Raw genomic sequence first — 25027 nt, forward strand, 5'->3', positions numbered from 1 at the left:
TTACTGATCATTTGCATACATTCATTTCTAAACGAGTTATCAATCAAATACATTTTGCCCACCTTTTCATTAGTCTCTGCATGTTTTTATTGTTGATGTATGGGAATTCCTGCTATAGGCAACATGTTCTGGACAAAGTGAGTCCTCTGTCAGATTCCTGTACTGTGCAGATCCCACCACAGTCTGTTCCTTCACTGCTGCATTTTTGGCCGAGCAGGCATTTTTAATGTTTTGAGGTAGGTATTGTCATAATTCTCATTTATGCAAATGGAAAACCCAGGCAAAAAAAAGGGTGATAACTTGCTCCAGGTCACACCTCGAGAGGGCAGACCTGGGAGCTGAGCTTGTGCTTCCTGCACAGGGCCCGCACTGCACTGCTGCTCTCAGCCTCACCCTGTCCTACCTCACATGGCCAGGCCAGGCTGCAGGAGTCACTGCGCTGCAGGGAGCTTCAGTTTGTTTATCGGCAAAGCCAGCGCACCAGGCACGTCTTGGGAACTTTCTGAGGCTGAAATGATAGAATCTGAATGCTGGGCTCAACGCTGGCTTGCAATGAATGGCATCTTTTGAGATTGTTATGATCACTGGCAGGATACTAAATAAATAAAAAACAGAACTAACCGTTCCAAATGTTATTTTCATGGCAGGGTTGGTGGTTTTCCTGCCTCAGCAAGAGGGTCAGCACTGCCTTCAACATTTCCTTAGCTGTACTGGGCACAGTTGGGGACACGGAGGTGAGCCTGCCAAGTGACAGGATAAAGTTAAAATGGCCAAAGGGGAAAAAAATAAAAAACAAAACACAACCACCACCACACCACCCAAGGACTGCTGACTGGAACAAATCATCCAGGCCTCCTGCCCTGCAGGAAGCCTCAATCTGCAGATCCACCAGAGACCTCCAAATTGTATACATTCACATCTATGTTGCCATGATGTATGCAATTCTTATGCAATGCTCAGCTGAGCAGAAAGCACTGATGTCCGGGGCAGATTCCAGCCGAGACCAGCCTGTTTCCAGGCCAGCAGCCGCACTCATTCTCTAGGCAAACTGCCCCTCTGCAGGCCCCACTGGGGCCCTGATACCAGCAAGGCTTCCTCCAGCTCAGAGGACTGACCCTGCAGTCGGCCCCTCTTTTCAGGCCTGTGCTGACGAACAGCCCTGGGCCTTGAAGGCCAGGCTTTCCTTCTCTGCTTCAGCCGCAAACAGGGAGCCTAAGGAAATGGAGAGGGATCCCCACTGGGGGCAGTCCCCAGGTCTGGGGAGAAAAGCCATCTAAGCGGCAGCCTCCGCCCAGCCCCTCACTGATGCTCGGGTCCCTTGCCCACCCCAGATGGCCCCTCCCCTCCATCGCGACTGTGCAGGATGCACAAGGATGTGTGGTCTCCCAGGGTTCTCCATCCACACTCCCTCAGACCCCTCCAGAGTGGGGCCGGGGCCTGCACCCACCCCGAGCACCTGCCCTGCCCTCGTGCTTTACAATGGGTTCTCACAGCAGCCTTAGTGTTTGGCCTTCCCCACAGGGCTGTAGGCACAGTCTTTCATGAAACATTCACATACACACACATACCTGTATGATCATATGCACGGGGTGTGATCAGGGTCTGTGGGCCTAGGTGAGCCGCACAGTACAAGTGTGTGGCGTTTCATACAGACTGATGCACACGCCACATTTACAGTCATCTAAAAAGTGTCTATGCACACACACAAAATGTCGATTTTAGGTGTATGTAAATAGGTATGAATACCTAACACCTACGTCTCTGTATCCCACATTTCCCAGCCACATGGCCTTGTGGAATCCCCTCTACATCAATGGTTGAAACTCCAGCCCCTCTGCCCAGTGGGTGCAGGACTCCACGGTAGAGACACTCCGCCCAGAGGGTGTGGGACCCCATGGTGGGGACGCTCTGCCCGGTGGGTGTGGGACCCCGTGGTAGGGACACTCTTCCCGGTGGCTGCGGGACCCCATGGCAAGGACGCTTTGCCCAGTGGGTGCGGGACCCCATGGCAGGGATGCTCTGCCCAGTGGGTATGGGACCCTGTGGAAGGGACGCTCTGCCCGGTGGGTACAGGACCCCGTGGTAAGGATGCACCATAATTTCCTCTTTCATGAATGAGCATTCATTTTGTTTCCATGTTTTTTGTTGTATGGAAAACATGCTGCAAACCCCACTTCCTTGTGTATCTTCAGTTTCATCGCCATTACCATATTGCCTAAACGAGCTGGTGGCAGCACACACAGGTCGGCGGGAGAATGTTTGTCAGGTCCGCTGGGTCTGCAGTGGTGTGTAAGTCGGCTGTTTCCTCATTGACTTTCTGTCCAGATGGTCTGCCTGTGACTGTAGTGGGGTTCTGGAGTCTCCCACATTGTAGTGTTGCTATTTCTCCCCCTGGATCTGTCCATGTTTGCTTTACAGTCACGCCCCCCATAATGCCACTTTGGGCAAAAATAGACGGCATATGCACCAGTGGCTTCATCAGATTATAACAGCACATTTTAACCATTCCTTTTCTATGCTTAGATATGTTTAGATACTGTTGATGGAAGAAAAGAAGTCAAGCTTTGAAGGCATTTAAACTAGTGCTATTTGGAAGTCTTTCTCAGGACTCCAGACTGAGTCCTCTAGCCTGGGAGTGGCCCCTTCGCGAGGTCCTGTTCGACTGTCCCACACAGGGTGCCAGCGCACTGCGGAGATGCAGGTGGTGGGGTTCAGGACAGTCACGTCGAACCCGCTCAGAAGTTACCTGAGAGCAGAATCACATCAAGGTTTGTGCAGGAGGACATCAGGTTGTAGATTACACAGGCACAATCACTAACTCACAGGCGTTATCTCGTGCAGGAAAGACAAGGAACGCAGTGACTCAGGCGGGAGATGTGGGGGTGGCGTGTGCTCTGCCCTGTTTTGCCTTCAAAGCATCTTTGGAGCACTGCGCGCAGGGGCTCTGGGAAGCGGTGCTGGCAAGCAGAAACGAGCAAAGAGGGCTCCTTAGGTTTGACACTTTGTCTCACAACACACAAATGGTCAGCGTTGTGTTCCTGTTGTCTACAGGATTTAGCACAGTCACGAGCTGTGCAGTGTGTACTAGAACAACAGGCTCCACCACCCAGCCTAGGTGTGTGGCAGGCTAAACCATCTAGGTTTGTGTCAGTCACTCCGTGATGTTGGAACAATGACGGGATCACCGAATGAGGCATTTCTCAGAAGGGACCACCGTCGCTAAGCGACAGAGGACTCTAGGTAGGTGCTCCGATGTTGGGTGCATATAGATAGGGGCGTACGCCACATTTACACTCATCTAAAAAGCATGTATCTCTGCACACACACGAACACAACGGTTATCTGATGTTTATGTAAACAGATGTCAAAATACACACCTCTCTGCATCCTACCTGACATCTATACATGGCTGTGTTGTCTTCTTCCCCTCTCCACCAGCAATGGACGGTTATTCATCACTCTTAAAACGTCCATCACTCCAGCGAGTGGAAACAGATACTGTGCTGTCTTAGTTGACCTCTCGCCTGCTTCTTGTGGGTCTGAGCACCTCTAGCTAACTTCCCAGCCACTTGGATTGGTTCTTCTGTAAACTGTGTTTCTTAAGTGTCCTGTGTCCATTTTTCCCTAACTTGCTGCTTTGTTTATGCCACGTAGGGAAAGTTCTATGCATCTGGTAAACATAAGCGCTTCTGCCCCTTGCTCACGGCCTGTGCTCTCAAACACTCTGTCCAAAGCTGCTACCTGTCTCCCGTTTAGTTCACCACCTCTGGAGGAACAGAAGGAAGCTCGTGACACTAGAATGAGGTCTGGTACATTTGCCTCTGGAATTCCGAGTCACCTGGGACAAGTCACTCTGTCCAATGAGAAGACAAGCATTTCTACAAGGTATAGGAACTTAGGACAGACAGGGGAAGGCCAACTACAAGGACACAGGGTTCCTGTGACGCACAGACTTGCTAATAATAATTAACAGCGAATACTCAGGCAGCGCTTGGGCTACCATGCAGGGTGCTGCCGGAGCATTTCAGAGCATTTCCCATAGGAGCTCGCCGACCCCCACCCAGTGTCATTGTGACCCCACTTCACAAGCTCAGGCACAGGGAAATTCCAGACCACCCAGAGGCAGTTGGGCTTAGGTCGCTCCCCAGGGCCCCTGTTAAGCAGTCTCTCACACACTTTGCTGACCAGGCAGTGCATCCCAGATGTGTTCAGGCGCCTGCCTCTTGGTGATGTGGCACTGCCCACATCGGGCCACGTCTGCTCACCCTCCAATTCTGAGGTGCTACTGTCCAGAAATTTGTGCTCCCCCAAATTCACGTTGAATCCTCACCCCCCTCACCGGTGATGGTGTTAGGAGGTTGGAACTCTGGAGGGTGATTAGGTCATGGTGGTGGAGCCTTCATGAGTGGGATCAGCATCCGTACAGGAGAGATCTGAGAGACCCCACGCCTCTTCCACAGTGAGGCACCACCTATGAGCCACGCAGGCTCAGCGCTCTCTGGGCAGCTTTCTCTCCTCTCCAAAGGAGCCCAGGATTCGGTCATTTTCGAAGTCCCTCTGTTGTTGCTGATTTACATGTAACAAACGCCTGCTGAGCACCTTGACAAAGGGACCAGGCATCCCTTGAGCACAGTCGCCCAGCCAGCTGAGCAACCTTCCCTGGATTCACTGCCCCCAAGTGACAGCCAGCTCTGATGGCAGGCCACTCACGCCTCCTCAAAAATCACCCAGGAACCATTAAAAACCATTCAAGACATACTTGAGGGTAGTATTTTGGGACTAATTGGAGGTAATGATTATTCACACAAGACCTGCACTGTGTGGCCAAGACAACACCTCAAAGACGTACTGAGAGCCCGGATGCTGATCCAGGGCTGGATGCAGCAAAGCCCATGGATTCCGGAAGGTGGGCCAATCACAGCCCTTCCTCAAACCTTTCCCTTGGGACACAGTCCCCTTCGCCACCCCGGGAGGCGTGTTACCGGAGACGTAATAAGGAAACTGCTGGAACCACGGTGGAGAAAGAAACTGCTGTGGAGAAAGATTTTCTAGGCCCATGAAGCCAGTGGGCAGGCAGAAACAGGAAGTGGTTGAGTCCAGGGATCTTTAAGCCCTGGGGCCAGCTGTCCTTCTGTGAGCCTTCCAGCAAATTCCTCTCTTGTATGGATTTTAATGGACAGTGCTTCCTTCTTTTCTCACGGAAGAGTCTTCTCCAAGACCCCAGAAGACGCCCTCGCCCTCGGCTGATTCTGCTCCAAGGAGCAGGCAGGCATTCCCCGCAGAGCTGTGCTGCCTTGCTGAAGTGCGATATCTGGCTGGCAGTTGAGCCTGTGGTCCCCCAGCAGCTTTCTCAGTGTGGCAGAGATCAGTATAGAGATCTCTGTGATTAAGGCGATCAGGTGTAAAAACAGAAAATACACGTCTTTGTCAGTGTAGGTGACGACACGTCACTGACAATGGCTAGAGTTTTGCACGGGAGTGGGCATGGCTGGGCCAGTCAGCTGCAGTCCGATCACCCGGGTGATCACCCTTCCTGACAGCCTCACAGTGACAGCCGAGTCACGGGGAGATGAGGAAGAAAAACACGTGGCAATGCTTGTGGCCTCATGGTACTGAGGAAGCTGCAAGGATTCTGTGAAGACAAAGGGAGGCCTCCTAGAGCCCACACAGGTCTAAACACGAGCAGAAGACACTGACATGCACACACGTGCAGACTGGTGTTCACAAAGCAGCTTGGATCAGACGAGTCTGAAATTCTACGGCCCACAGGAGCGCCTGGGGCTCACAGGCCTTGGTCTAGAAGGGGTGTGCCAATCTCCACTCTGCCTGAGTTCCTGTGCAGCAGCTGTCTTCTTCACCTGGGATCGTTCCTTCCTGCTGAAGGCCAGAGGCTGATATCCCCATTCACCAATGAGGAAACAGAGGCCCAAATAAACATTTTTAGTTTTGTTTAGAGACAGGGTTTCCCTGGCCCAGGCTGGAGTGCAGTGGTGCGATCACAGCTCGCTGAAGTGATCCTCCTGCCCCAGCCTCCCGAATAGCTAGGACTATGGGCACATGCCACCATGCTCAGCTAATTTTTTTATTTTTTTATAGAAAGGGGGGTCTTATTCTATTGCCCAGGCTGGTCTCAAACTCTTGGCCTCAAGTGATCCTCCCATCTCACCCTCCCAAAGAGCCTGGATTACCGGAGTGAGCCACTGTCCCCAGCCCTCCAAAGAAAGGAACTGATTCAGCAGGAGCCTACAACTCGTTGGCAGTGGTGTTTGCCACTGGCCAGCCTGAGCTGTAGCCACAGCCCTTATCACTGTGTATTGTAGGCCCTGTGGGACTGTGATAAACCTCAACTGAGGGGATCTGCAGGGTAACCACCTGATACGACAGAATTCACCAAAATACCTAGTTGTTCCCCACAGAGCCTTCTATGCCTGCTTTGAGGAATCCACTTAGGAAACTGTGAACACGACTCTCATGAATGAACCACAAGAACACAGCACTGAGAAGCCCCACCCTCTCAAAGTGCAGACGGCATGCAGCCTGGCCGCTGGAAACCCTGCTCCCGGCCTGCAGATAAGCCACGTGGATCTCAGACACAAAGCGGCAGCCTCAACGTGCAGCCCAGTGCAGAGCTTCCAACTGAGGGTCTTCTGACACCGCAGTCCACTCTCCTGCCTTCCCACGCACCCTGTGCTCTGGCTGCCCTCGCTGCAGCTCGGGAACCACGGAGGACTGCTAACTTGTCCCCGGCAGTCCCCAGCTGCTGAGCCCCAACAAAGGATAGGAGCTCCATCAGGATGACAGGGTGGAAATCTACTCACCACTCACGAGAAAATGAGGCAGGGCTGACATTCAGTTCTGCTTAAAATCTCACCTGGCCTCCAGTACAAATGTCTCTTCCGTAAACATGACAAGGCGACACCCTTCAGCGGGTTCTCAGTAGCGGGGGCAGCAGGTCCCTCGTCCACTGAGGGGCTTTAACTGAAAATGGGAACTGCTGCAGTCCTGGGACTGGGCATCCCCTGGTCTGAGGAACACTCTTCACTGTGAGATGGATATGAAACAGCAACTTCACTGTTTTACAGTCATTATCAATCACCGAGCTGGGCCTACAGGAAACAAAACCCCTCCCCCCACACGGGTGTTACACTCTCCTTCGAAACGGACCAACGTGCATTCCTCGCATAGAAGGCTCCTCCCGTCATCCTTAAGCCTCGAGTTTGTGGGGCAGCGGCCCTGACGTGGCGGCCGGAGGACAGCATAGGGCCCGCTGTGCTGACAGACACACACGGTGCGAACCTGCCCACGCAGCGGAGGGGTGGCCCCGGGGCAAGGTCCTCCCAGTGCCGTCAGCAGGGCCAGCTGTGCTCGGCCCGCACTGCCTCCTGGTCTAGTACATACAGCACCATAACACCCAGTATTTGCTAGCAGACAAACATGGTTCTCTCAGCTGACACATGCGTGACACACACACAGACTTTTAGGGACTGCAACACTCACTCAAAAGTGCGAGAAGAGATCACTCTGCATGTGACGTTGCTTTCTTTTAATTGGAGTGAGGACACAACCTGGTCATGTTCAGAGACGAACAGCCTCATCTAGGTGGTGAAGAACACTCTTATGTTTCTTGGTTAACCAGGTCCTAAATTCAAGGGATTTCCACGTGTTCTTTAAAACCACCTGAAACTGTCCTGCGCAGGCTCACACTGCGACTCTGTACCAAGGGCCTGGCCCCGCCTGCAGCCAGAGGTCATCTCACTGGATGTCATCATCATCGAAAAGATCTTCAAAATCTAGAGAAATAAGCAAAACCACGTATTTACACATACAAGGGTAAGAGCTGAAGAAATCACTTCAAAATGAATTATATGGTCGTCCAAAATACAGACATAATCGTCAATGATCTAATGAAATAAAAGACTTTTCCCGTAACAGACTTTCAGTCTCAGCCAACCAGGACTCAAACACACAGTCCAAGGGGAGAGTGCTGGCCAGAGAGCTTTCTTGCTTTCATTTAAAAGACAATCCTAAGAAAATGCTTGCAGGGCTGTTCTGGGTCCCACGGACACCACTGCACAGCCATAACTCAGCACTCAGGACACATCAGTGCCATGTCTGCACCCATGAGTGCACGGCGCCCAAGATGCTGCCCTCGCTGCCAGGGCCAGGCAGAGACGAAGCTGGGAGGCCCGTGCTGGGTCCTTGAGAGCAGAGGGAAACCGGCCGGCTGCCGCTGTGAGAATGAGAAAGCTGGACTGAGCTGCAGAAAGGTGAAGCCTCCAGTAAGGCAGTGTGAATGACACTCAAGCCTGAGAAACACCCGTTAAGGCCCGTTCCCGCTGGAAAAAACGCAGCAAACGTCTAGTGCACTGCTTTGGGTGATCAAAATCAGGCCCCCCAGCAAAGATTTTGTCCTGTTTAGTTTTCTACATTCCCTACTACAGGCAATCATTACTTTCACAACAGGAGAAGAAAGTAAAACTAAGAGCCCACCCACACGAACTGTGCACTGAAAACGTGCAGGATGAATCATGAACTAGAAAGAGGAGGTTCCACTCCTGGAGGGTGAGACAGAGTGAAGAGCCAGGAGCCTGCTGGCACCACGGCATCCAGCCTTCCTGGGGAGGGTGGCGTCCCTGAGGCATCTCTGGCCACTCAGAGGGTCCCGGCTCTCCCCAGCCACACTGACGCACCCCCACATCCTCACTGCCTCCCGACTGCTGTTTGTGGTTCTGCCACTCAGAGCACTTTTGCGCAGTCCCAGGCCCAGCTGACTCCACACCTTCCAACCTCTGCTCTGCTGCCCGCTCTGGAGAAACCTCCCTCTGCTGTGCTCCCGGAAATAATACCGTCCACGCTTTGCCAGGGCTCTCGTCACAGTCCAGCCCCTGCCTGCTGACTTGTCTGGACCCACAATTTTGTAAGACACGGCGAGGGAAGGGAGTGAGTCTCGTTCATGGCTAGAACCCCGGTGCCCAGGGGATAACTGCCCAGCAAAACCCATCTGTTTGATGAGTAAAAAGGACTCAGCAGAAGCCCCATCCACAGCCTACAGGTCTCTCAAAGTAAATGGCTCCTTGAACACACGGGGTTGTCACAACCTGACGGGACAGTGAGTGCTTTGTGAACTCAGTGGGTGGGCAGGCAGGGGACACAGAGCTCTCCCGCGTTCCCTCCCTGACCAGCCGTGGCTCAAAGGTAGACACACGCCCACAATGCTCAGGCTGCTGGGCGCTCACCTGACGGGTCAGGCCTGGGTCCCTCTCAGAGATGCTTTCCCGTCAGGATTCAGGGACTGACTCTGGAAGCCACGTGAACTCAAACACTAGAACACAGCAGTCGCCTCTCACCAATGGGCTGGCAGAGGATAAACGGGACTTTGAAGGAGATCATCAAAATGCAAGTGCATGGTGCCAGCATTAGCCACTGCCCAATCCTGCCCACGTGAAGAAGCTTCAAAGTCGCCCTGGTGAGCTGGTGTTTTCGCAGGCCAGCTCTGGAGAGCACTCCGCAGTTTCGCACAATTTGTTCCCTCTGAAGGCAACACCCTTCTCCCATCTCACTCCGGCATAAAGAATTGAAAGAAATGCTATTCAGTCCTCCAGGCCCGTCTCAAATGTCACCTGCCCCAGTTCTGACTCCAGCTGGTAGCAGCAAGAATGCTGCCTCAGGGGCATGGCCAGGCACCCTGGGAAAGCCCGCACCCCAACTCAGCAGCTTGGCTGCTCCCCTCAGGCAATGGCTGGCTGACAGTCAGCCTGATAAAGCAGCAGGGACTCGGGATGGCAGGGGTCTCCGGTCAGTTAGAAACCGATGTGGTAAGGTCACATCCTAGCTGTTAACTGGTAACAAGAGCTTTCTGTAGAGGCCAGCACCACGGGTTAAAACGGGACGGAAAACGCCGCCTCGCTCTCTGGAGTGAGAAACTATCTTGTTTATTATTTGAACGCTTAGTAAAGGTTAATATGAACTAGAGGAACAAGGCCTGAAGAAATCAGAAGAGAATGGGAGAAACATGCCCTCTAGCAGGTCTGAAGATCTTACAGAAAGTTTGCTTTTCATTGTTTATTTGCTTTACCAATGTTTTATTTGGTTTACCCATGTTTTTGGTAACTAGCACTGAAGCCCTTAAATCAAGAGGGAAACGCATCCTGCGTCCTGATTTCAGAGCTGGGCAAGAGCTGGAGTGTGGCTGCCCCTCTGCAAAGGCAGCTGAGGGTACGAGAACCCAGGCAGGCAAACACAGGTGGGCTGGGAGAGGAAAGGAAACCGGCTGCCCGGAGAGGAAAGAGACAGGGAGCCAGACAGGGTTCCTATGGCTGTGTCTGGGGCAAGGGGCCAGACCCAGCTACAGTCTGAGGTGTCTGTAGGCACGTGTAACACACAGGCCAGAGCTCAAACTCAACTACTGGGCTGCAAGCTGGGAACAATTTCATGCTACTTTTCTCCTGAAAAAGAAGGCTGCCTGCCAGGGGCCGCAGCCCACGTCATCGCTCCATAGAGACTGCACTGCGTTCCGAGAGGAGCGCAGGGGCTCTACCCCCTTATGACCCAAATTATTCATGTCACCAAGTTGCTTCACTGCCTTAACCTACAGAAGAAATACTCAGATTAAATCTGGCATCCCATTCCAAGCATCCTTACCATTAAAAAAGTCTGCATGAACGGCCTTTTCATTGGCTGCCAAGTCCATCAAGAGCCCGGTGCTGCCTCCCGCCTGGGGAATGGAAAGGCAAGGTTATGTCAGCTGCGTTTTCCAAAAGAACAGGTGATAAGTGCATTGCAGTGTCCGCCACCCCCACAGAAAAGGAAGATGGGTGAGGGGAAACAGGCTCAAGCTGGAGTCAACATTTTAGCTCCAGACAAAGGAATATGTATGGGCGGAGGGGGAGGGAGAAATTCAAAGGAATGATTTTTAAGGTCTCTCAAGGGCTTCTGTTCCTTGATTCCTCTCTGCCGTTAAAAATTAGAAACCTACCACTGCTCTAAGCACCACTACTTCTCTGTAACCCTCAAGGAGAGGTTTCCAATGCCCCCCCCGACATTGCCACAGAGGCCACAAATACGCAAAACTGAGCCCATCGACTCCGCTCAGGATCCCTTCCCGCTCTCTTCTGGGAATGAAACCACTTCCCCAAGGAAACTGACCTGCTCTGCCTCTGAGGTTCTGGTGCCGGCTGCCATCATGGACCGTCCACTGCCACAACTCCACGGCAGTGGAAAAACCATGTCACAACCCAAGCTGGGCAATCTGAAGCCCTCAGGATTTTGGATCCTGTTTAGAGTCACCTGGTGACAGTGGGAGCAGATTCCTCTGACAGCAGCACCCTGGACAGCTGGCCACAGGTCCTGCTGCTGCCCTGGCCCCAGCATTCACAAGGCCACTTGCTCAACCTTGCCCTCATCCCCACGAAGCTGCATGCCCTTGTTCCCTTTCACAGACACTCTCAGAAAAGCCAGAACGCTCAGCCTCCTCCTCTGGCTTCTCAGCCTCCCTCCCTGTCCCCAACACCACAGTAAGTCTTGCGCATTCTACCACTTAAACACTGGGCTGAGCTTGTCCCTACCTCCATCTGCCTCATTCACACCCTCTTCGGCTGTCCTGTTCTCCCTGCTGCCATTTTTCTACCCTCTCATCCCTAAATGCCGCCACCCTACAGAGCAAGTCAGAGCCTCTCACTCCCCACTGTAAAGCCCTCACGTGGCTCCACATCGCCTAGGGCTGTGACTTTAAAACAGGACCGAGAGGCCTGGGTTTAGTGGAAGTGCTTCAGGAGTGGGGTGCACAGAGCCACCCTCTTACCGTGATTCCAGATGGTTTCATGATGTGGTCCCTGCCCACTGTCTCCCCTCTCTCTGGCACTGCACGCTCAACCATGTTAAACGACATGAGCCAGTGGGCATCCCCCCAACCCAGGACTCTGCTCCTGCCGGGCCTTCATCCCCGCCTACCTGGCAAAAACCAATGTGTCCCCCAGCATTGAGCCACAGAGTCGACTCCTCAGCTGCACCTTTGCTGAGCCCCCTCAAAGCCCTGAGGGCCCATCCGTTGGTGTGTCTTCGGCTTTCTATGACACCTGGTGTTTGCAATCAGCCTCTCTGCCATGTTATTACCTCCACAGGCACAAGGGCTGCCTCTGACCACCTCTGTACCCCCTAAGCTTTCAGAAAGAGGACATGAGGCCCTGACGTGCGGGAGCTGGCCTACCACTCCGAGCTAGGCTGTGGTGCTTTCTTGCTGACCATAAACCATCTCAGAACATCAGCTCACATCAGACAAGGTCACTCTGTGAACACAACAGAGACCAAAAAAATCCCAAGACGACTGTATAATCCTGTATAATTAAAAAGAAGAACGAGGCCACTACACAAAGCACATAAATGCCAGACATCCCCCTTTTCCACTATGACAAGAATGACGGCTGCTCCAGTCTTCCCTCATTCCAGTTCAGTTTAAGAAGCCCAGTCGGAAAATTACCCTCGTTTCCAAGGCACAGCAAAGCCCACTTTCTTTCCCCAAATCCCCGAACGCTAGGTCAAATCCCACACGAGGTGAGTCCCCCCGCACTATGGAAACGCACCGCGGGCCCCCACCGAGTGCTGCCGCCATCGAAGAGCAGCAAACGTAACTCCTTTAACCACGAGTGTGTTCCCAGGGGCCGTGGGGGCACCCAGCAGGCACTCAACCCTCAGGCTGCGCCTCCTGGTCCCCCGGGCTAGGGCACACACTTCCCGCCGCGGTCGGTGGCCGCCTTTCACCAGAAGCTCGGAGAAGCCGGGATTTGCTCTCCGCGGGGCAGGGAGCCTGGGAGCCTGGGAACCGCGCCCATCGCCCACCCGCCCCGCCTCCCCTCCCCGGGACCCGCGCACCAGGACACCGCCCTTCCGCTCCCCCTTCCCCGCTCCCCACGCTCGGAGACTCCCGCCGGGCCCGTGCCACCTCGTCCAGGTCCACGTAAGGCCCGGCGCCCTCGGGGAACATCTCGTCCACCGCCGGCTTCATCTCGGGCCCGCGGCGCTCTAGGCCCACTTCCGGCCGCAGGGCCGCTTCCGGCGCGCGCCACATGGCAGCTCTAGACGCCGGAGGACCGCGCCTCTGTGGTGCCCGCCTGCCCGCCCGCGGTCAGCGGTCTCGCATCCGGGGTGCTCGGGGCCGCTCGTGCGTCCGCGGCCACCGGCGTCTGTCTTTGCGCTGGCGAGGGCGGGCGTCTGCAACGCCTCTGAGGGGCGGCCGGGCGGCCACGGAGAGAAAAGGCCGCCAGCAATGGGAGCAGTGCCTGCCGAGCACGCCTCCGACAAGGGGCCAGATCCAGAATAAAGAGGGAGCCTCAGACTCAGCCGCAGGGACGGCCGGGTTCACAGGAGCCCAGGGCCTGACCTTCAGACGTTTGTCTGGAGAAGACACACTCGCGGCCAGTGAGCAGATGAAAAGGTGCAAGCAAACCAGGGCCCCGCCGAGGGGCCGCTGCACCCCTGGGACGCCCAGAGTCAAAAAACAGCAAAACGGGTGGAAGGGTGGGGAGTGAGACGCGGCAGCCGGGGCGGGAGACGGGGAGGCAGGTCCCAGAAAATCAAACACGGACGCCCACGTGGCCCAGCACTCCCCTTCCGGGCACAAGCCCAGAGGACGGAAAGCGGAGGCTCCAAGGGACGTCTGTACCCCACGTTCACAGCAGCATTATTTATAATAAATGAAAAAGGGGAGCGTCCCCCACTGTCCCTGCCCATTGATGGATACGTGCATAAGCAAATGTGGTCCGTGCACACTGTGGAACATTACTCAGCCTTTAAAAGGAAGGGAATGCCGACACCTGCTGCCACGCGCATGAACGTTGAGGACGCTCTGCCGAGGGAGACGAGCCAGTCCTAATGCAAACACCGCGTGATTCCTCTCAGCCGAGGCCCCTAGAGGAGTCAAAGTCACAGAGACAGAGAGTAGAAGGGAGGTGGTCAGGGTCTGGGGAAGGGGAAATGGGGAGTTTGTGTTTAGTGGAGACAGAGTTTCAGTCTTGAAAGATGAAAAAGATCTGTAGAGGGCTGATGGTGATGACTGCACAGTCCCGTGAATGTGCTTAATGCCACTTAAATGTGGTTAAGATGGAAACGAATGTGACAGAAAAGCAAGGGAAAGGAGAAGGAAAGGGGAAAGAGGAGGGAGAAGGTTAGAGGAAGGAAGGGAGAGAGGAAGAACAGGGGAGGGAAGGAGAGAAGCAAGAGGTCCTGGAACAAGACTTTGCCAAAGGTTCTTTGCTCAACCAGACTTCGGTGGCCTCCTAACCTCCTCCCAGGCCCATCTGTGCACGTCTTTGTCAGGTTCAGTTTTTGCAGAGAGCCGTGCTAAGTTGGTTTAGCCAGAGCCCTCCACCCTGAATATTTGATGAGGTTCCTGGTCCCCAGCATCCCCAGGATGTCTGATCGCCCAGGCCTGTCTTCAGCGAGAGCCCTGCGGGGTCTGCGGAGCCAGCATCCCCTTCCCGCACTGTGTTCCTCCTAGTCATTTTCCACCCCCGACCCCACCTGCTCCTCAGCCGCAAACCCCCACTGCCTGTGCTGTTCAGAGCTGAGCCTGTCTCCCTCCCCCACTGCAAGACCCCGTTGCAGTGGTCCCCACACCTGTCTCCAGGGTTCAGCACAACTTCTGAAACTTTCTAGTAAGTTTTCTTCAACAGACCTTAAAGGAGGTGGGTTTTGGGGTTAGGCTGCAGAGAAGGGGGAGCGGCATGGAGGAGGGTAGTTCCAGGGACAGGAATTGAGCTGAAATGTGAGGGGTGAGGGTGTGGCCTGAAAAGGGTCCGCCTGGCCTGAGTGGACAGTGTGGGATGCAGGGAGAAGCAGGCAGTGGGCATCCCGTGAGCCTCATGCCATGCCAAAGTGCGTCACTCTGAAAGACCCAAGTGAAAGTCAGTCCGATGGAACAGGGGCTTGGCAGTGACCAAGAGGAGTGGCCCATTAAGTCAAGGTCTTTCCTAGCTAAGGGGTGGAGCCGTGGGTCTCCACGGTCTGCTTGTATACCCTACAGGGATGGGGAGCTCACCACCTGTGCAGAGGCCATCCCATTGCTGGAGGCCCACCCCTGAGATGCCATCATGCTGCCTGCCCAGCCTTCCGGTGCCCCAGGGTGCCCAGGTGAAGCCCCCTTCCTCCCAGCATCCTCAAAACCTAGAGCCGTCCCTGGAAGACAGAGCCTGCCCAGGCCCCGCTGTCCCTGACTGATGACAGATACAGACGGGGTTTCCCACTTCCATGTCCTGCTGCCTCCTGGGTCCTGCTCCCAGGGGAGTGTCGTGGTGTGGAGTCAGCCGAGCCCTGACTGTGGGTTTGCCTGTTGCCCAGCTTAGTGGCCCAGAGCGAGGGTGCCTGGACTGGAGTCTAGCTCCCCCCTAACCAGCTGTGTGACCTTAACAAATCAGGCAGTGGCCTCTTGTCTCTGCCTCAGTTTCCTCAGCTGTAATCTGGGGGAACTGCAGCACCCCCAGGATCATTGTGGGAAATGGATGAGAGGGAGACACAGAAAGCCAGTCCTGAGTCCGCCCAGGATATAAGATCCCTTGTTGATGCCAGTGTGGATGGAAATGGTGCACATTTATGAAAGAGTGTATGAAAGTGCTCCCCAGGAATCAAAATAAAACCCGCTTCATTTGTGAAATAAAGTAAATGGGGCCTGAGCGCAGCCGTCCTTGAAAGACCACCCACAACGCTGATTGTACATCTTCAGTCCGGAGTTTATTGAGCATGAGACCAGGCCTGACTCCCCGCAGGGGCCAGGTTTTTGCTGGGACTCCATGCCTGCAGAGGCTCGACCTGATGCAGCCTGGCGGGGCGGGCGGGCACCAGACTGGACACCATTCAGTCCTCCTGATAGGGAACATGGAAGCCCAGGGTGCTCCCCAGGGGGAAGTGTGCAAAGAAGGTGCGGGCCATGTCCTCGATCTGGGGGTAGGCCCCCAGGGCCTGGAAGTGCTGCACGTAGTTCCAGAAGTCAGAGGTGGAGAAAGGCCAGTAGGGCATGGCCGGCAGCTCCGCGTAAGGGTCTGAAAGACACATGACACCTGTCTTGGGGACTGCCCCCACGGTCCTGCCTGGAGACACCGTCCTCGGAGGCTTCAAGGCAAGTGGATGGTTCCCAGCTGTGCCCACATGCTCACAGTGATTCAACCTTCCCAGAGTGGGGGCCTGAGCCCATCCCCTCTCATCAGTGGGGTGATGACCTAGGTCCTTGGGGATGCCTGGTCTGGGAGACAGAGGAAGAAGGGGAAGAGACGGAGCGGGGAGGCCTGTCCTGTTTGAGGAGGGAGTTGTATGGGGATGGTGTGGGGCACCGGCAGTCTCCTGCTGGGATTTCTGAAGGAAGCACAGACACCCCCGTCCACTACCCCCCACATAACCTGTCGTAAAGCTTGGGCAAGGGTGGCCCTGAAGATACTGGACTGAGTTAGGGCTCAGAGTTGGGAGGGCCTGGGGGCTGGAGCCCAGGTAGGAGGGTGAGAATGTCAGGGGTCATGGGGCCCTGGCTCCCCCTGCCCAGTGTGTTCCCTGGTGGCTGGAGGGCAGGGTCGCAGCTGGAAGGAGCTCAGAGACCCTCTGCTTGCACAGCTCCAAGCTGGCTCTCGAGGGCCATGTTTTCCATGCTCAGGCCTGAGCTGAGCCAGGGCCCCTGATGCGTCTGCTTGGGATAGGAAGCCACTGCCCTCCCCAGCAGTTTCTCCCCGCTGCACACCAGTTACTTATGCAAATGAAAGGAAAGAAATCGGAGAACGGTACCTCCTTCCTCCTGCACAGGCTTGGCCCCTGCAAAGGAAGAGAAGAGCTGTCACCCAGAAGGACCACCCAGGTGCCAGTTGGGCCCACCCCACACCAGCCGCAGGGCTCTGAGGTTTCCCAGCAGTCTGGAGATGTGTATGGAAGGGGAGAGAACAGGAGGGTTGTCGGGGGTCCTGGTGGCTGCCTCCCTCCAGAGCGGCCCCTCACCTGCGAGAGACCCCAGCAGGAGGCAGAGGGCCAGCCCCAGCACCATGCAGGCCTGCATCTTCCCGGTGCTTCCTGATCTGCGACTCAGGCTCACCTGCAGCAGGACGAACCCAGGAAGGGCGAGACCACCCATCTGTCAGGGCCGGCTTCCTCTACCAGCCCCAGTGGGGGCAGCCCTGGGGAAAATGGCATGGATTTAAAAAAAAAAAAATTCTTACGGTTTTCCTAGCAATTTCCATTTCAGTGGTTTCAAACCACTATTTGGAGGTGAAATCCCTGCCTCAATTGGCCTTAATTTGCACGACTTAAGAAATTGCTCACCCACCCCCCCCCAACCCTGCCTGGCCTCTCCAGAGCTTACCTTGTCTCTGCTCAGCCCCCGTGCTGCCTGGATGGGCTCTGCTGCCAGCTCAAGGGTCCTCTTTATAGAAGGGCTGTAGATGAGGAAGGACACGTCACCTGCCTCAACAGTCAAACTGAATATTTCATCCCCACCAGAGGATGTGGGCTCCTGTCGCCCTGCTGGCAGGCAGAATCAGAGTGTCAGCTTCTGGAAATCTGATCCGAAGATCCAACTGAGAGAAAAACATCTTGGCTAGGCCATTTCTGAAATTGTTAGGACTGAATTCAGCATTGGTACTTGAAACAAACCCAGTTTCCTCTCCACAAGGAGAGATCCTACGTCCAATACTGGGGCTGGCTGAGATTTCCTCCCCCGTGAGATGGAGCTGAATAATTCCAGCGCTCCTTCCACTTAAACCAGCCGGCAGGAGGAGCCCCAGGTCAGCAGGACCTGGCTGCAGGACGTCCATTGAGCAGAGTCACAGCAGGAAGTGTGGGGTCAAGATGGACTTCTGTCTCCAGGCGGGAGCTTCCCTGTGATCCGAAGTGTCAGTCTGCAGGTGGGCAGGAGGCTGTCCCCACCCTGGGACACCAGCAGCTGGCACCAAGGGTCTCTGCGGGTCAGGCCATTCTGACTACACAGCAGTCCCACTGACCACATCAGTTCCTGTGTTCACCTGTCTCTCCAGTAAGTACAGCTTTCTCCTGGTACTGCCCCTTGGGGTCCCACCACCCCACTGAATTCAGGGCCGAATTTGGTGTGGCAGTCTCCCCTGTCATTCCTGGTCACCCTGGGGGCTCTGCAAGGATTCTGGGAAACTCCTCACCCATGCGTCCCACGGTTCTGGAGTTCAGGGTCCCCAACTTCATCACAGTCTGCCCACATGCCCCCATCCAAATGATTAAGGACTTATTTTTTCCCGCACAATGCCATACATTTAACCAAAGATACCCAAAGGTTAATTTAATTCAGATTGTAAGGCAGCCACCCACGGATTTGATTTTGGGTTTCCTTTTCAGAAATCTGGAGCCTGTGGCTATAGGAGGCAATGGATTCTTACAGGGCAGTTGTATTGGGGGCCCCCAAGAGCACCCAGGTCAATGATTCACTAGGAAGATGCCCTAGGAGGACTCACGCCATTCCGCAGCACCACGCTGTGTCGACACATGTGAAATTTCCCCACAAGGGGAGCCCTTCAGAACCTCAGTGCCCAGGGCTGGTCGTGCAGCCCCCTCTGCCTGGTGCGTGTGCAGATCTCCGACCCCCAGGAGGAAGCAGGTGCTCAGCATAACCGATTGTTTGCACATAGGGCTTAGGGGCAGTGGCCCCTCTGAAATCTGGGTGCTGAGGCGAGCACCCAGGCCTGCTTGTCGCCCTTCCCTGCACAGCACAGAAGCTCTCTGGTTCCTTATCTGCCCCCTGAGCTGGGAATTTAAGCTCTGAGCTCATCATTTTCTTTTCCCAGATTCGACAGCACACTTTTCCAGCCACCAACCAAGCCCACGGTCCTTATTTCCACGGTGGCATCAGCTGCTTGGTCACCCAGAGTCCTGCCCTCTACCGGTCTGTTTTGCACTGGGTGGGCAGCAGTTCCGTGGGAAATGGAGCCACTGAAGTCTTCGATCTACTCAAGTCAGAGATCCAATTCCAGATTCCACCCTGAGCATTCCCATCCCTGGGCCCCTCTCCCAGCACCAATACTGTGTCCAGCCGGGTTGCGGGGAGTGTGGCCAGAGACAGAGTGAGCTTGCTACAGGAATGGACCTTCCACAACTGTGGGAGGCGCCGAGGAAGGGAGGGCCTGGGAGGGCAAGCCGGGAAACAGTCTGGGAGGCTCTGTCTGAAAATGCACGACCCAGCATCGGTGGTGGGCCCAGGACCTCCGTGTCCAGCAGGGAAGGTGGGAGCCAGATGCAGAGGGCAGGAGCGTGAGGGTGAGCCGGGCCCTGCTGCAGCCTCTGACCGTGATGGGGCTGCCAGAGAGGACGGACCCATCATCCTTCTGTTAATAACCACATGTCTGAAGATGATGTGAAAATATGCCTACGACGTTAGGAAAGATGGTATGATAGCATGTACCGTATCTTTATAATGACCGAATAAAAGACTATACGTGGAAAAAGTCCGGAAGTAGTAAGCAGTGATGGTGTTGGACGGTGGACCTATGGGCATATATATGTGGTTTTTCTTCATTCTGGGTATATGTATGTTGCTTAATTTATTATTTTTATGTAAGGAAAAAATATCTTAAAAAGAAACCACCCAGTACCACCAATAGCTGTGGGCTGCTGATCACTCGGGCCATCCTGGTCCATCTTGCCACTCCCACTGCCCCACCGCCACGCACTGTCCCGCTTCCTGGGTCCTGCAGGGACACTGTCCCTCGTTGGCCTGGACACAGCCTTCCCTGGCTGTACCCGGAGGTCCCCGGCTCCCCTGCGCTCTGGAGGGCGCCATCCTGGCCACTCACCCATCATTCCTTTCTCACCTGCTCTCTTGCAGCCCACCCGGAATGGCCTCTGTAGGGGTTTACACACCAAGGCGTGTATTGTTCTTGTTCAGTGACAGCCACTGGAGCAATGGTTCTCAAACTGTAAGAATCCCCCAGGGGTCCTGTTAAAATGCAGGTTTAATTCAACAGGTGGAGGGCCTTGGACTCTGTATCCCTAACCAGCTCCCAAGAGCTGAGGATACTACTGGTCCCCCAGCACACTTTGGGCAGCGAGGCACGGGCAGCGGTTCTCAGCCTGAGGGGGTGAGTCCCCGGGGGCCTGACATCAGATTCCTGTAGGGCTTGTTAAAATGCAGGTCTCTTTCTGGCCCCTCCCACTCAGAGTTCTGATTCAAGTGCTTCGGGGAGCTGAGAATCTGCATTTCCAATACGTCTCTAGGTGGTGCTGGGCAGGTCCAGGGCCACCATCTCAAGCAGTGGCTCTTAACCCTGGCGGCACATTGGGACCACCTGGGAGCTTTTGAATAGTCGGGATTTCCAGCCTCCTAATGTGAGATTCTGATTTAATGGGTCCAGGTCTCCGTAGTTTTGAAATTTCTCCAGGTGACTCTGCAGGGTCCCTGCTCCCCGGCCCCAGCTCCTGCCCCTGCTCCACACAGTCCCCACCCATCGAAGATGCATCGGAGGCCTCTGGAAGTCTCATCTGCCTGGGGCAAGAACATGCTCACATGCACAAGACGGTCTTGGGGGACACTGGTGGGTCCTAAGACAACCAGGCAGAGCTGGGCTGCGGGTGCCGCTGGTAGTGCAGAGATCGGGCGGTCTCTGGTGCCCCCTGCTGTCCAGCTTGGGAACACCAAGCCTGGGCTATTGCGGGTGTCACTGAGCCAGGGTTGCCCAGGCCTGTGCCCAGCCCACCTGTTTCCTGGAGGAACAGGCCAAGCACAGACTCTTGTTCGTGATTTAAAGTCCTAAAGACACAGTTCACCTGGACATGGGCTCCGGACGGCTGTGCCTCCTCCGTGTTCCTCCCTGTCCCCTTGTCTGGGTCTTCACTGAATGCCACAGACTGGGCATTTATAAAGGACAGGGGTTTGTTCAGCTCACGCTTCCGGAGGCTGGAGAGTCCGAGCCTGGGCAGCCACCTCGCGGGAGGGCCTCGGGCTGCTCCACAGCATGGCTGAGAATCAGAGGGGCCCCGCGGCGAGAGGAAGCCGAGCTTGCCTTTGTAACAGCCGTGCTCCCGAGAGGGTCCACCCGCTCCCGACAGGCAGAGGCACCAGCCCCTCTTCACGGACAGACCCCTCTCAAAGGCCCCATCACGACACTGCCATCATGGTGACCAGACTTGGGCCGTGTTCTGGAGCAGACAGACTATGTTCAAACCACCCTCCCCTCGGCTGCCAGGGAAGCTTCTGGAAAGTCCACGCTGCTCCCACATCTGGCCTCAGAGCCCAGGCTCCTGCTGGTGACTCACTTCCCAGGTCCTCTCTCGCCAGCCCGCCATCAGGGCCCTAGGAACGTGCCCCCTGCTTCGGCACTGGGGCTCTGCTCGCTGCCTGGAACCTGTCCACCCCTCCCAGAGCCCAGGACCCTCAGACAGCCTCCTCGGCAGCCCACACCAGCCCCCATCCCTCTGTCCTGTGTTCTCATTGTCCTCAGTGCCAGCAGGTGACACAGCCTCCTCGCAGCCCATCCCAGCCCCTGTCACCCTGTCCTGTGTCCTTGGCATCCTCGGTCTCAGTGGGGGACGTGGCCTCCTCCTCACAGCCCACCCAGCCCCCCTATCCCCCAGCTGGTGTCCTCGGTGTCCTCGGTCTCAGCAAAGATGTGGCCTCCTGCCTGGCTGTGTCCTGCCTGCCTCCTCTCCGAGCCTATGTGAGTGCCTAGTCCAGGTCCACCCAACCAGTCAGTGTCAGAGTCCATCGTGCCTGCAGGCCGGCCACCCTGCTGTCCTCGCTGAGCCACAGGGAACGTGGCCCTCCCCACCCTCACTGCCCACTTGCTTCTCAGCTGCTGTCTTCTGCCCCCTCCGTAAACCCGAGGACCGAGCCCAAATACCCAAGGAGTGAGGATAACGGCGCCCTCTGACAGTCACCTACGTGAGTTCCCAACTCCACCGGTGCCGATTGTCCTTGTTATTTTAATAAAATAACTAAATGTCTAGAATTCTAATGAACATGAAAAGAAAGAGCTTTTTGGATTAAAACTAAGTTGACTTGGAGAGGCCTACTTACAGTGAAAGTCACTAAAAACTGTCCAATTAGATGTGGGTGTGAGGGCTTTAAAAAATTAGAACCAAAGTAGTGAAAATCCAGCCAGACCTGACTTCAGATTGCAGATCACGGACATCCGAAGGCTTCATTCTCAGGAACCCAAGCTGGGAATGAGGAGGAGGCATGGCGGAGGTGCATTCCAGGGGCGCTGTTCTTACCAGATTCTGCACGGCTGGGCCTCCTGGGGTACCATGCAGGGCAGGAGATGGTCAGAGAAAAGCCCCCCACCGTGTCACAAGACTGTCCTGTAAAGATGGCAGATTTGAAAGCTAAATTGTTTAAGGCCCATTTGGTTCTTCTTTTTAAAAAAGATATAATTCCTTCCTTTAACCAACTCAGAATTCCTGACTAGTCCCCAGTTCAGGGCCTGAGGGGCTTCTTCTGAAACAAAGGGGAACCTGGCCTGGGGTCAAGTGGGGCTGGGGCTGTGAGGGGCCTTTGGGACCCTAGTTGTCCTGAAAAAAATATGGGATGCCATGTTAGATGCAAATTTCAAATAATCAATGAATACTTTTTAAAGTATAAGTGTGTCCCAAATATTGCCAGGGACATATTTATACTGGTAAGTATCCTTGTTTAACTGAAATTCCGATTTTACCTGTTTTTCTTTCTTTTTCTTTCTTTCTTTTTTTTTTTTTTTTTTGCCAAATCTGGCAACCCTGTGCAGGACAGAAGCATGTGGACCTGCCTGACCTCTGGCTCCATGCCCAGGTCTGGCCAAAAGCCAAGGCTTTGAGCACAGGCTGGCAGGGAGAAGGGGCTCCAGGCTCCTGACCACCCACGTGGCCCCAGCCCTGGGGGCAAGGCAGGCAGCTCCCCATGCCCACAAGGGCCTTTTCTGAGATGCTTCCTCCTGGAACTCTAGGGTCATGGTCATTACACAATGTGAGCAGATGGGCTGCAGCCCTGAACCTCCCTGTCAGCTGAGGGACTCATGGTCCAGGGACTCATGGCTGTCTGGAACTCGCCTGGGCTGGGCTCATCACAGAGAGAAGCTGATAGAGCCAGAGAGGCAGGCAGGGCAGAGCCTCCTTCTCTCAAGCTTGGAGCCAGGGGTGGGGACACAGGGCCGAGGGAGCCCTCCCATGACTCGGGGAGAGAAGCACCAGCTTTCCAGGTGGGCTGTAACAAGTGCCTGAATCCCATGACAGGACCCACCCTCCACGTGCCATGACATAGGCACCTGAGGGCCTGGCGCTTCTCAGTGGAAACATCACCTGAGAGGCCAGCCAGGGCCCCAGTGCCTTGAAGCAGGAAGGATCTCCATGGGCACCAGGCTGGGCTGGGGTGGCCTGGCCTGACTGCGTGGGAGGAAGGGGACCCGGGAAAGGGAAGGGCCCACGGCCCCCACAGCCTTGGAGCAACAGAAGGCGGGAGGTGCGCGCTCATCTTCCTCTTTCCAGAGGACCCAGAGCCTCCAACAGCCACACCCGAACACTGCATCAACATTTAGCCAGTGTTGTCTTATCCTGAAGAATGTGTGTGTGCGTGTGTGTGTGTGTGTGCATGTCCACGTGTGGTTTGGTGTGTGTATGTCTGTGCACACGTGTGTGCATGTGTATTTGTGTTTGTGTGCTTGGATGCATGTGTGGAATGTGGTGTGGCATGTGCATGGGTGTATGTCTGTGTGTGTGGGCCTGTTTGGTGGCTGTGTGCTGTCTTGAGGGTGGGAGTTATTAGGGGTGTAGCATGCATGTGTGTATGTCTGTGTATTGTGTGTGTGGGGGCTGTGTGGTATGCCGTATGTGGGGTGAGTGCTTGGTTCTGTGCTGGTGGGGTGTGTGTTAGGGTGTGTGGTACTTTTTCTGTCTGTGTGCGTGTGTGTGGTGTGTGCTATGCAGATGGGTGTGGGATGTGGGGAGGTGGGGTGTGTGTGTGCATGTATTAATGGTCGTGCTATGTTGTGTGTGTCCCGATGATGCATCATTAATGGTGTATATTCTGGGTGTGTATGTGTGGCCATGTGGTGTGTGGCAATATGTGTGTGGTGTGTGTGTGTGTATCGTATTATTAGATGCGTCACATATGTAGCATGTCATGCATGTGGAGATAATGGCATGTGTATTAATGTAGCATGTATGTGTGTGGAGTAATGTGCCCATGTATATGGGGTGTGTGGTACTTAATGGCAGCCTGGGTATGTCGTGCATGTGTGTGATGTATGCATGTAGAGGGGTGTACAAGCATGTGTGTATTGGTGTAATGCATGTGTGTGTCCTGTATATTAATGGTAGTGTGTATGTATGTGGGATGTGTCTGTGTGCATGTGTTATAGAGATTATTAATGGCATGTCATGTGTGATGTGTGCATGTATGTGGGGGTGTGTGGCATGTATGTGTTATGTGTGTGGCTGTGGTTGTTGCACCAAGCAACCTATCTGAGGTAGCTCAGAGCGAGGTAGAGATGGGCTGCACGGAGCAAGACAGAGAGGAAGAGCAGGGGTGGAGGCCGGGTCTTGGTGCTGCTGCTTGAACCCAGCGGGAGCATGTCCCGGGACTTCTGATCGTCAGCCTAGAAGGAGGTGTGTGTATCCACTCCACTGTCTCCCATCTCCATTGGCTGGGGGTTGCCCCGTGGGATAAACTGCCCCACTTCAGGTTTGGGGTGCTCACTGGGCTCCTGCAGGCTTCCAGAGCAGTGATCTCATAGAAGTCAGGGAGGAAGCAGGAAGTAGGAGCAGGGGCTGCAGGTGAGGTGAGGACTGTGCCACAGGGCAGGTGAGGCCTGGGCGGAGCGTGTTGCTGCAGCTGAGGCTGGAGTCAGAAGGACCATGAGGAGTGAGGTGGACGAGGAGTTACCCCTGTCCGTGCATCCCTCAGTCCTCCTGACATACAGGTCTCTGAGGACACACGGGCCAGCTCCAACAGGGACCTAGAGCCAAGCCAAAGATAGAACACAAGAGATCTGCCTGCCAGAAGGCACAGCGTGACCCTCGGAAGGCCATGAGTTACCTCCGTGTTTGATCAAATAGGCAGATACTTGCTTTAGGT

General features: G+C 54.9%; 2 protein-coding genes across 3 annotated transcripts; both read right to left on the bottom strand.

The window, feature by feature from the left end:
• Positions 1-7522: 7522 nt before the first annotated feature.
• On the bottom strand, positions 7523-13078 carry COPS9 (COP9 signalosome subunit 9). Its single transcript, XM_003908165.4, has 3 exons — positions 12938-13078; positions 10642-10714; positions 7523-7790 (listed from the first exon to the last, which is right to left on the bottom strand). The coding sequence occupies exons 1-3, from the start codon at positions 13061-13063 to the stop codon at positions 7753-7755; spliced, it is 237 nt and encodes a 78-aa protein (XP_003908214.2). The 5' UTR covers positions 13064-13078; the 3' UTR covers positions 7523-7752.
• Positions 13079-15698: 2620 nt separating this feature from the next.
• On the bottom strand, positions 15699-17693 carry OTOS (otospiralin). 2 transcript variants are annotated; one of them, XM_009183491.4, is made up of 4 exons: positions 17327-17693; positions 16966-17059; positions 16759-16785; positions 15699-16028 (listed from the first exon to the last, which is right to left on the bottom strand). In XM_009183491.4, the coding sequence occupies exons 2-4, from the start codon at positions 17021-17023 to the stop codon at positions 15844-15846; spliced, it is 270 nt and encodes an 89-aa protein (XP_009181755.1). In that variant the 5' UTR covers positions 17024-17059; positions 17327-17693; the 3' UTR covers positions 15699-15843. The 2 variants fall into 2 exon arrangements, with proteins under 2 accessions (XP_009181755.1, XP_003908213.1); XM_003908164.5 differs by having other exon boundaries at positions 16966-17141; positions 17327-17692.
• Between the last annotated feature and the right edge of the window lie 7334 nt (positions 17694-25027).

The sequence above is a fragment of the Papio anubis genome, chromosome 10 (genome assembly GCF_008728515.1).
Source record: "Papio anubis isolate 15944 chromosome 10, Panubis1.0, whole genome shotgun sequence".
Lineage (NCBI taxonomy): Eukaryota > Metazoa > Chordata > Mammalia > Primates > Cercopithecidae > Papio > Papio anubis.